The sequence below is a fragment of the Bos mutus genome, chromosome 7 (assembly GCF_027580195.1).
Source record: "Bos mutus isolate GX-2022 chromosome 7, NWIPB_WYAK_1.1, whole genome shotgun sequence".
Classification (NCBI taxonomy): Eukaryota; Metazoa; Chordata; class Mammalia; order Artiodactyla; family Bovidae; genus Bos; species Bos mutus.
In genome coordinates, this window is record NC_091623.1 from 45,538,674 (window position 1) to 45,550,297 (window position 11,624).

The 11,624-nt window shown below is 59.0% G+C and overlaps 1 protein-coding gene across 1 annotated transcript; it reads right to left on the reverse strand.

The window, feature by feature from the left end:
• Positions 1–298: 298 nt before the first annotated feature.
• On the reverse strand, positions 299–11,401 carry NR2F6 (nuclear receptor subfamily 2 group F member 6). The gene is made up of 4 exons (XM_070373265.1): positions 10,410–11,401; positions 6,749–6,843; positions 2,547–3,131; positions 299–1,038 (listed from the first exon to the last, which is right to left on the reverse strand). Exons 1-4 carry the CDS (start codon positions 10,691–10,693, stop codon positions 764–766), a joined length of 1,239 nt encoding a protein of 412 aa, XP_070229366.1. The 5' UTR covers positions 10,694–11,401; the 3' UTR covers positions 299–763.
• Between the last annotated feature and the right edge of the window lie 223 nt (positions 11,402–11,624).

The following is an 11,624-nucleotide window of genomic DNA, read 5'->3' on the forward strand; positions in this document are numbered from 1 at the left end:
TACAAACTCATTGGCTGACCTCTGGCCTCCCCTTCCAGCCTGTTTCCACACAAAACTATCCCACACAAACACATTTTAAAAAACCAGCAAGTAGGGCTGTTAGGTTGTAGGTGTTCCAGCTGGGCTGGCAGTGGGTCCCCATGGTGGGTGCCTTCTGTGTCACCCCTCCCCCGACTAAGATGATGGAGCAAGTAGGGCTGTTGTTAGGTTGTAGGTGTTCCAGCTGGGCTGGGAGTGGGTCCCCATGGTGGGTGCCTTCTGTGTCACCCCTCCCCCGACTAAGATGATGGAGACTGTGCAGGTAGGAAACTTCTTTATTATTGGCCGTGATTCATCCATCATGTAGTGTCCAACATGGATTACGTGTCCAGAGGATCAGTCTGGCACTCATCACCCCTGCCTGGCTGCAGCTGCCCCTCCAGTCCAGACGCCAGGACTTTGCCCATCACACCAGAGAAGCCACACCCCCACGAGTTTATTCTTGGGGTACCAAGGGACAAGGCTGTCCTGGGATTGGACCCTCTGTCTCACCCCTCATTTTCATCAGGGTTTCTGGGGAAGACTTGACTGGAGTCTAGACAAATCAGTCTCTTTTTGGTTTCATGATCATTTAGAAAACAGAAAAGACAAACATTTCACAGTCTTTAAAAAATAGGAGTCTGAGGAGGGAAGCCAGGGTCCTCTGTCCGGGGGAGCACCCTCCCCCGCCCCGGAGGCCTGAGCATCCGTGTCCCTTGAGGTCTGCAGACCTGGCCCTGTCTGGTCACTGGCCTGAGCCGTAGGGCCAGTTGAAGGTACTTCCTGACAGCAGCATGTCTCGGATCAGCGTCTCGATGGGCGTCTTGCCCACCAGGCGCATGAAGAACAGCTGGGAGATGAGGGAGGCCGGGACGGCACGCAAGGCAGGGAGCCGCAGCAGCAGGCGCCCAAAGCGCTGGGGCTGCGATGGGTACTGGGCCCGCACATACTCGGTGAGGGCCACCTGCGCCTTCTCCTGCAGGCTCTCCACATGCGCTGGGTCTGAGAGGCCGCAGGCATCTAAGGGACAAGGGCAAGGTCAGAAGAAGAAGTGGCAGGAGGACACAGGACCCCAGGGCTGACCGGGGCTAGGGGACACCACTCAGGGCTGTTGGTACAGAGGAGGGCACTCAAGGGAGGGGAGACAGGACCTAGCGCACAAATGGGGTGTCTAATATCTAAGGCACTGGTGGTCCCCAAGAGATATTAAGGTGGCCTCATCTGAGGATGATGACACAGAGTGCAGGTCGTGATGTCTCAAGGGTGGAAGGGCCCTGACTAAGGCATTTAACAGGGAGACAGGTTCTAATCAAGCTTGAGGAGGAAGGAATTCCCTGGTGGTCTAGTGGTTAAGACTGCACTTCCACTGCAGGGGCTGCCTTCAGTCTCTGGTTAGGGAAATTCTGCATGCCAGGAGGTGAGGCTGAAAACACCCCAAACAAAAAGCTCAAGGGGAAGAGGGGGCTGGCAAGGGGACTTGGGAAGAAAAGCAAAGCCTAGAGAGGGTATTCAAACATACTAAACAGACCTCCCTTGTGAGTGAAGGTGACAGGTGAGAGCCCTATGAATGTCAGGGCAGAGAAAATGTCCTGGGTAAGTAAAGAGGGGCAAAGCCATATTATTGGATAAAAGCCACCTCCCTGAGTAGCCTGGGTCTGGCTCCGCATCCTTAGTTCCAGGAGACACCTAGTGGGACCTCCTTGCAAAGTGCAGAGTCTGCTATGCCACCACTCCCACCACAATAAAGCAGGGCTTTGGCGGTTACTGAAGACTAGGAAGGAACTAAGATGCCTCCGCCCCTAGGTGGGAGGGGCTTCAAGCCACACACCCTACCCGATCCAGCTCTGCTGTGGGTGGCCCCTGAAGGCCTTCCGGGGGTGGGGGGGCAGGTTGGGAGCCCTGGGTCAGTGGTCTAGGGTCCTAGGAATCAGGGAGCGAAGGGCCCAGGAGACCCCAGAACCAGGTGTCAGAGAACCCCTGCCTTTCGTAAGTGGAAGGCAGTCCTCCATTAAGTGGTCAGTAACAAGAGGAGCATCCTGATTTGGCAGATGAGGGTCACAGAGTTTAGGGAGAACGGAAATCAGTAAGTGACGGACAGAGCCAAGTGGGCAGACCTCCCCTCCCGCGGCCCCCCACCTGTCATTCTGCCGTCAGTGCCCACTGAGCACGTCAGTGCCCACTGAGCACGATGAACACCTTGATGAGGGGGTGAAGGGTGGGGGGTCTCAGGGAGCCTGAGAATCAAGGGGGGAGGCTGTGGGGCCTTAAGACATGGAGCCGTGGGGGATCAAAGTTCTTATGAAGGCCTGGGATCAGGGAGTGGGGCCATCACAGACGGTGTCAGACCGCCTGCATCGCTTCCTCCACTGTCCCCCAACAGCGCTAAAGGCGCATGCAGGGACGCAAGTCTGGCTAGCTGTAGATCACGAAGTGGAGGACTAAGGTGGTCAAGGTCAGGAGCTAGGTCTCTCCCCTCCGCCACCCAGCCCCTCCCCAGGCCAGAGCCCCCCCATTCCAGGGCGTCTCACCAGGTGTGAAGAGCGCGATGGCCTTGAGGCAGCCATACTCCGCGGAGTCAACCTGCAAACGGCCCAGTTTGTCCACCTGTTCCTGGAAGGCGCGCACCTGGTCCATGAAGGCCACGGCACGCTCGGCGGCCATGGGCGCGGCATGCAGGCCGGCGGCGGCCAGCAGTGGCGCCGTGTGCAGGGGCAGCGCTGCCTGCGCCGCGTTCAGCACGAAGAGCTCGCTCCAGCTGAGGCGCAGCAGCGCCACCTGGTCGGCCACCGGCAGCTCAGGGAAGAAGGGCGCGTGGCGCGCCCACTCCACGGTGCTGAAGAGCAGCCGCGCCGCCAGCTCACACACATTGTCGATGCCCAGCACCGCGCCCGCCGCGCCGCTCCCGGCTCCGAAAGCGCCCGCGGCTCCTGCACCGAAGCGCCCGGCCGCCGCGGGATAGGGCTCGGCACGCAGCAGCTGCGCGATCAGCTCCGACACCGGCTGCCCCGGGAAGAGGTCTCCGCCGGCCACGGCCAGCGCAGAGCCAGGAGGGCTGCCCGAGGAGGCTGCCACAGTGCCCGGTAGCGAGTGCGGAATTCGGCCGCGCTGCACCGCTGTGAAGGGGAGATAGAGATGAGGGGGTGGGGAGGGGGAGAAGGGGGAGGGAGATTGCCAGCCCGCAAGAAATGCGGAAGGTACAGGAGAGGGACGAGGGGAGTGGGGACAGGGAGCGGGGCAAGAATCAGAAGACGGGGAGTGAGGACACGAGAAACCAGAGAGGGGAGAAACCAGAGAGGGGAGCGTGGGGTGTGAGGAAGGCGGGGAGGAAGTAGGGGGAAAGTGGGTACCCCGAGTCATGGGGTGGGGCAAGTAGGGAGGAAGAAAGGTTGGAGATAAAATTATCAGAGGGTTACTCACTCCCTCCCCTCCAAGCCCCCAACTCAGCCTTTCCCTGAACCCCCAATCCCTACCTCATGGGCACAATGCTTGTTGGGAGGACAGAGGCCAAGGTCTTGCAGGCCCCACCTTGCTCCACCCTTGTGCCCTGAGGTCATGTCCAGCCACCATCAGGCTACTTCTTTCAGAGAAGGAAGTGGGGGGGCATCTCAGGTGGAAATAGGACCACTGGGTGAGGGCTAATTCACATACCCGCCTCCCCCTCTTCTGGACTGTGTGAGCTCCCCTCTGCAGCCAGGGAAGCCAGACCTATCAATCATGTCTTCATCTGTCAATCATAGGAGTCTAAGAGCTGATAATGGGTCTAGGGGGGGCAAGCACCTTCCTAGGACATGGGCACATAGCCAGCCTACCCCTCAAACAAGTGATCAGTAGGAGCTGGCACTGATCTCTCCTATGGAAGTAGGATATTTCTCCACCTCCCAGCCCCACCCTCCAGGTCATGGCCCCCTAGAGCAGGTCTCATCTGCCTGGGCCTCTGCAGTGACCTCAATGTTAAGAATGAAATCCTGGTCAGTAGCAAAAAGTCGCTGTTAGCAAAAAGTAGTGTTTGTTGCTCAGTCGTGTCCGACTCCTTGCGATCCCACGGACTATAGGCCGTAAGGCTCCTCTGTCCATGGGATTCTCCATCCAAGAACCCTGGAGCGGGTAGCCATTCCCTTCTTCAGGGGATCCTGACCCAGGGATTGAACCCGGTCAGTAGCAGGTGCTCAGTAAACATGAGATTCCATCAGTAGCTTTGCCTGTGATGGGGAAGGACCAATTGCTGGCCTTGGCCAGTGCCCCCAGGGATCACGTAGGTGACAAGAGGAAAGCTGAGGTGCAAGGAGGAAGGGTGGCTGCATGCCAGCCTGGCCCATGCCACAGTGGGCAGGGTGGAGGGGCTGACTGGGCTGGATGCCCAGCAGAGACTAATAAGCTTTAATGAGGTGACATGCCCAGTCTCATCACCTCCATGAACTTCTGGTCAACCCACCATGGAGCAGAGCGGGAGAGGGACACAAGTGGGAGCTGAGGGCTAGCAGAGCTGATCAGGGAAGCAGCGTTCAAGCCTTATCCCATGTGATTTGAAGTCCCAGGAGCCTCTGTCTGTCAAATGGGTGTAGCTGGGTTGAGGGCCAACTGCTAAGTCGCTTCAGTCATGTCCGACTCTGTGTGACTCCATAGACGTCATCCCACCAGGCTCCCCCATCCCTGGGATTCTCCAGGCAAGAACACTGGAGTGGGTTGCCATTTCCTTCTCCAATGCATGAAAGTGAAAAGTGAAAGTGAAGTCGCTCAGTCGTGTCAGACTCTTAGTGACCCCATGGACTGCAGCCTACCAGGCTCCTCCGTCCATGGGATTTTCCGGGCAACAGTACTGGAGTGGGGTGCCATTGCCTTCTCCAACAATGAATCCCAATTAACCTCTGGCTCACTTGGTTCTAAAGCCCATTGCCATCATTCATCCATCACCTGGCCACCTCAGGGTCTTTGCATTTGCTGTTCCTACTTCCTGAGAACCCCTTCCCAGCTCTTCCTCCCCATTAAGCCCAGACTGTGTGGGTTCAAATCCCAACCACAATTAGATTGCTCTCTGTACTCTTTCCCCACCCATAAAAGTATGCAGTTGATAATCATGACGATGATAACACCAATCACTGAATTAAATGAGAATGTATCTAACCGGCTTGGAGTAGCTTTTGGAACATGAAAATGAAAGTCACTCAATCGTGTCCGACTCTTTGGGACCCCATGGACTACACAGTCCATGACTTCTCCAGGCCAGAACACTGGAGTGGGTAGCCTTTCCCTTCTCCAGGGGATCTTCCCAACTCAGGGATTGAACCCAGGTCTCCCACATTGCAGGTGGATTCTCTACCAGCTAAGCCACAAGGGAAGCCTAAGAATACTAGAGTGGGTAGCCTATCCCTTCTCCAGTAGATATTCCCAACCCAGGGATCGAACCAGGGTCTCATAGTAAGAGCTAAATGGATAGTAACTCAAGCCAAGAAACATTAAGCACCTTCTATGTTTTAGAACCTGGTGTAGGCTCTGGGGATGTGTCAGAAAACAAGACAGACAAAAGTTTCTGACCTTGAGGAGCAGACATTCTGATGGAGGAGCAAGCAAATTATAAAGCAAGATAGATGGCCCGAATAAAGGGGTTGCAAAGGGTAATCAGGAGGGCTTCTCGGAGGAGGTGTGTTTCAGCAAATCTTAAAAGAAGGTGAGAGAGGAAGCCATGTAGGTGTCTGGGAGAGGTGTTCCAGACAGAGGGAGCCACTTGTGCAAAGGCCAAGAGAGGGCTGTGTTCGGGTCATGATCTGAGATTTATTATTTCCACCTCGAGACTCTGAAGATCTGAAGCCTGGATTTGATGTGGATTTTAGGTCAAATTCACAAGTGGAGACAAAATCCAGGTTGCGGGGGTGGGGGTATGGACAGTCACCCCCAACTTCACATGACCAAAGAGAGTGATCAGATGATCTTAAGAGAAAGACTCTGGGCAGCTGTTCCCAGCTTCTTTCACAGAGACTCAGCAGAGAAGAAACCAACAATAAAGCAGGAGAGACTCAGCTTTTAGACACAGAGAAGAACTGCCAGCCTGGCTGATAAGAGTCCAGGCAGAGACACGAAGTCCAGCCTTGGAGCCGACATTGAAGTGGGCCGGATTCTGCTCCCTAGCCCAGTGCTTCGTGTAGAAGTCTATAGGTTCCACCTGAATTCTAAGAGTAATCGGTGGAGTTCTAGACCTAGCTGCCCTGCGCAGATCCACCCAAGTCCCCAGGGCAAGGACAAGAGGCTGGGCCTCCCTCTGGCTCCCAGCATCCCCGGTCAGGCGGAAGGGTGAGCTGCCCTTTGCCTTAGTCGGGTGAGTTCCTGCCTTGGGCAAACACCAGGCAGAGGGTGGAGGGAAAGCAAATCAAAAAAAAAAGTACATCATTGTTCAGAAAGTGGTGGCCAGGATAGAGGGCAGAGGGTTACCGGGGTTAACTTCAGGTTCCCTGTCCCTGAGGCCGGGTTGGGAGAGGTGGTGGGGAGAAAGGTTCTAACATGGGCCAAAGTCGGGGAGCCCCTTGCAGCCCAGTTCTGCCTCAGCCACCAGGCAGCCACAGATAATTGGATTCCTCCAGCCCAGGGCCAGATCCAGGCCCACGGGATCTCAGGATCGGTGGTAACGAGGTTAGCAGGCGCCAGACCCCACCCTCCATGGCTCCCAGACCCCAAGAGAGGGAGCAAAGGGCAGGCTGCTTGTTCACCCTCTGCCCACCCCACCCCAGCGAGTACTCACCTTCCTTCCTCATGCCCACCCGGAAGCACTTCTTGAGGCGGCAGTATTGGCACTGGTTCCGGTGATGCTGGTCGATCTGGCAGTCACGGTTGGACCTGTGGGCATGCAGAGGTCACCAAGGGAGTCACCATGACACCTACATTCTGGCCTGGGAGCCACTTTGTGAGACGTCTTAGAAGGTTGCACCTGGGAACCATCAGGACCAACCCCCATCCCTACCAACAACCTGGGCTGGGCAGATGACCCCAAAGTGGCACAAAGGTTAAGCCTGCAGGTGTGCAAAGAGGAAAGGACAATCTGGGGGAGTGGAGACAGATGAAGAACAGTCTGTGGCAAAGTGGATTAGCATGCCAGGGAGGGTTATGTTGGAACTGGGTTTTGAAGGATGAATACAAGTTCCCCAGGTGACCAGAGGCAGTTCCTGGCAGAATGACAATGACACCCAAAAGTTTTCCAGTTACATTTTACTTGGTCCTTGTCAGGCCAGGGGACAGGGTCTTTGTCCCAGGGCACTGTGAGAGCAGAGAAGGAACATGGTCACCAAGCAAGACTTTGTGAGTTGACTAAGAGATGAGAACCCAGGCCAGTCCTCTTTGGGATCACAGCACCATGGGGCCCCAACATTACTGCCTGGCACGAGGCCACCATCAATGTAAGAACAAACGAAGGAATGAATGAATGAACTCCTGTACCCCTCCAAGATGTCAAACCCTTCTCTAGAAAGACCATCCAACACCTAACTGAGCCCAACAAACTTCCTCCAGGGGGTCCTCGGGGATTGCTGGTGCCTTTTCCAGGGACGGGACACATGGCCCCGCCCTCTGAAGCAACAAGTTCCGTCCAAGGTCAGTCACAAGTTGGAAGGTTCAGGCCTTTGTTCTTCCAATGTCCCCAGCGCCCTTTTTCCCTTGGCCCCTGTTCTATGTTCCCTCCATCTCTCTCTCCTCTGAGCCTTTTGAGGCCTAAACCAAGGGCTGGAGTCCCAGCTGGGCACCAATCAGGTACTCAGAGCTAGTCACAAAGTAAGACAAATACTTAATGAAGTTAAAAAGTCAAACACATCTTAGCTGCGGACACCTAAGGCCTGACCCTTGGGCAACCACTCCTCCACTGAGCCTTGGTTTCCTCATCTGGAATTGGGAGGCCAGAGGCCAATTCTATATGGGATGCACTCATTCTGGAGAAAATTGGGAGTGCAGCTTGGAGGGGTGTCAAGACTCGGGCCCCACCTGGGAGTCCCAGTGGCCAATTTTGGAGAGGTGAGGCTCCAGAGGGCCTCTGTGTCCTGCAGCACCAGCCTCCGAGCCCCCAGGAAGAGGCCCTACTAGGGCAAAGGGAGCTCAGGCAGAACCAGAACAAAGCCCAGCAGGCAGGCAGTGGGAGGGTCCTGGGCAGCCGGGTGGAAACAGCCAGGCTTGGGGCAGGCAGGCAGGGGCCTGGCTCGGGTCCCGGAGACTTCAGGGGAGGACCTGAATCTTCTGCCTCAACTTCCCCAGTTGTAGAGTCAGGAGAGATCTTCTGCCCCTCCAGATGGGAAAACAGTAAGTTCTACCTGTTATCCCACCTAAACAGCACATGCTTTGCCAGACCCCACAGTCCAACTCTGCCTTCTCCCTGGGCTTCTGGCTTTCAGTCCCATTTGATCATTGCCCTCTTGCTTACACACCTTCCTCCATGGTTCCCCATTACTTTCACTCCAGAATTTTTGACCCACTTGGCTCTAACTTCTCCCATGCCTGGGTGGTCTCACATTACATCACTGATCCCCAATCCTGCCACTGAGTGTTTGCTGGAGCCACACTCTCTGCAGGAGTGCCCTTCGCTTCTACCTGCTAAACCCCTCATGTTTCAAGGTCCACCTCCTGTGGCCTTCCTCTATGACCCTCAGGCAGAGCTCCTTGTTCCTCCTGGAACCCCAGACCATCCCTCCCTTTAGCCCAACCCAGACACCACAGACTGGGACACCTGTGTCTCACTGTATCTCCCTCAAACTGGGAGAAGGCTGGGCTTGGAATTGGGGTCTTTTCTAGGGTACTGGCATCAAACCACCCACGTCAGGCCCCGAGGGGTCTTTGTTGATTCAACCTGAGGCTCAGAGAGAAGCAGTAACTTCTCCCGGTTACACAACACAGACCTTCTCAAGAACGTGCCAGTGCCGAACCAGGTCCCTCTCCCTGGCCTTGGTGCTCCCACTCTAAGGAAGCCTCTGGGACCCCCAAATCACCTGAGCCCCTCCCCTGCCCTCCCTAAAGACCCGGCCAGAGAGCACACAGTTATTCCAGCAACAAGAATGAGGCCAAAGTCTGGTGGCCCAGTTAGCATTGGAGGAGGGAGTAAGCCAGCTCCGCGCCATACAGAGCCGCCCCCAACAGGCCAGATCTGGGGCCAAATTCCTGCTTCAGGTACCCAAGGCCCCACCCAGTAGCCCTGCCAACAAGCCCTCCAACAGCAGCTCCCCCTGGGGAGGTCCTGACCGAGACTTGCCTGGCTCCCCACCTTCCCAACCCCACAGTTCTCTTGCTAAGCCCCAAGTGGGCAGGTCTCTCCCTGGGTGACCCAGGGCAGGTGCCAAGAGCTTTCTGGGCCTTAGTTTTGCCCATGTGGAAAATGGGACCCTCCAAACGGGCTCTCCAGAGACCAAGCATGTTCCTGGAGGATGCAGAGTAGGGGTTTGTCAATGGAGGAAAAGGGGACTCAGCAAAAAGTGATGTGAAAGGCGGGGTCCTGGACCGGACACCCAGTACCAGCAGCTTCTCCCCTAGACGTAATGCCCCGTCGGGAACCAGAAAAGCTAGCCAGGTCACACCCGGCCAGTGGGGACTCCAACCTAGGACAGCCTAGGGCTGCTTCTTGGAAACATTCATCCCCACCCAGTCTCAGAACCGACAAAAGTTTCAGGGATTTTCCAGGATCCCAATTCTGCACCTACTCCTAGCTGGGGGCGTGTAGAGGGGGTTGCGGGGCTGAAGCAGCCAAGATACGGTCAAATCCAGCCGCCACCTCGGACCTCTCTCGCAGCAGTTTCCGGTGACCCAGGGCCCAGAGAACGCCCATGGGGGTTCCCCCTGACGGGCAGGCCCAACCCCCACAGCAGAAGTGCCCCCCTCCCCCCGCCCCATGCGAAGGAAGCCGCCCTGTGCCACCTAGTTTCGCTCCAGCCGCCGCCTCAGTAGTCAGGGCGACTTTGGAAGTGATATTTGACCCCAAGGGCGCGCCGTATCGATCCGCGCGGCCGCAGACAATGGCCCCCGGACGCTGTGAGCTCCACAGTCCAAGTTCCACGTTCGATCCCCACCCGGTCCCCGGCGCGCCGAGATTCCCAAGGGAAGGGATGCCCTGGGATTAGGGACCCACCCCTGACAGCACCCCAACCCCTCACAGCGCAGAGCTGACCCCTCTCCGGAGAAAAGGAAGGGAGGAAGGAGGAGCGAGTAACTGGGGCGGAAGCCGCCAGGGACCACCTGATAGGGGGACCTGCACCGATACAGCGCCGACTGTATACACAATCTCAGGAATGTGATGGAGAGGGGGCGAGGGACCTGTGCCCCGATCTCTGACGGGAAGTAGAGAACCAGGGAAGGTCAGCGCCAGGCCCAAGGTGACCGAGCAGGTCAGAGGCCCGGCCCGGGTGCCGGCGGCGGTGCGCTGAGAGGGGGCTCACCGGCAGGTGTAGCTGAGGTTGCGGCGGATGCTCCGCTTGAAGAAGCTCTTGCAGCCCTCGCAGGTGAAGACGCCGTAGTGCTTGCCGCTCGACTTGTCCCCGCACACCACGCAGTCCACCTGCAGCCCCGGCCGCTCCTCGTCGCCTGGCTCAGCGTCGCTGGCGGCACCGGGGGGTGAGGCCGAATCTTCCTCCGCCGCGCGCGGGTAGCCGCCCGCCTTGTCCACGCCATTCGTGTCGCCGCCGCCCCCGGGGCCGCCCCAGCCGCCGGTCACCATGGCCATAGCCCCCAGGCAGCGGGGCCGGGGCGCCCCCTCCGCGTTTCTCCCTCGGGGCACCCCTCTCGGCCCGGGGGACCCTAACCGGCGCGCATCCGGTCCCTGTGCGCGGGGGTCACACGGTTGCACCCCCCAAAAAAGTTTTGCAGCAACTTCCTGCGGCCGGTCCGCGCGCCCGGGCGGAACTGGTCGGGCCGGTTCCAGGTCAACTTTCCCACGCGTGCGCGGGGCCGGGCCCCGGACCGGGGGGGCGCGCTAGAGGTGCTGGCCGGGGGCCCCGGGGACTCGCGCCCCGCCGCCCTGGGGCCCCGGCGAGGGAGCTCGGGCCATGGCCCGGCCCAGGCAGCGCAAGGGGTGCCCTCCGGCCTGGCCGCCGCTCGGCCAAGGGCTGCGGCCAACTTAGCGGGCTGCCATCCGAGCGCGGGAGGCCGGGGGGAAAGTTTGGCCGCAAGTTGCGCGGCCGCCCGCGGCGGGGGGGAGGGGCGGCGAGCGTGCGCCGGGGCCGGTCACCTCACCCCCTGAGTCCCCCAGGGCCCCCGGCGGCCGCTCGGGGCCTGCAGGACCGCGGGCCGGCGCTTCCCGAGCTGCCGCCCCCGCTGCGGCCGCGCCCGCCCGGCCTGGGCCTGTGCCTGAGCCCGAGCCTCGCTCTCGCCGCCGACCCCGCGCGCCGGCCTCGCGCTGCGGCCGGTTTGACACACAACGTTCCATTCGCGGGGCGGGCGGGGGGCGGGGGCGGGGGCAGGGGCGCGCGCCGCGGGCTGGGGGCGGGCGCTCGTTGCCCCGGCGACGGCCGCCCTTATAAGGACATGGGTGGCCGTGCGCGGCGCCCGGCGCCCCGGCCGGCGGGAGGGGCTAGGGCGGAGCGCGGGGCCGCAAGGCCTGACCCTCCTCCCTCCCCTCCCTCGCTCACCCCACTCCCACCCCCGTCCTCGCCCGG

Excerpts from the sequence above, each read along its gene's own strand:
- NR2F6 (XM_070373265.1), bottom strand. The coding sequence starts at position 10,693 with ATGGCCATGGTGACCGGCGGCTGGGGCGGCCCCGGGGGCGGCGGCGAC. Across the intron at positions 6,844-10,409 it reads AACCTCAGCTACACCTGCCG|GTCCAACCGTGACTGCCAGA; the intron begins GTGAGCCCCCTC and ends GCATGCCCACAG. Across the intron at positions 3,132-6,748 it reads GGTGGGCATGAGGAAGGAAG|CGGTGCAGCGCGGCCGAATT; the intron begins GTGAGTACTCGC and ends TCCCCTTCACAG.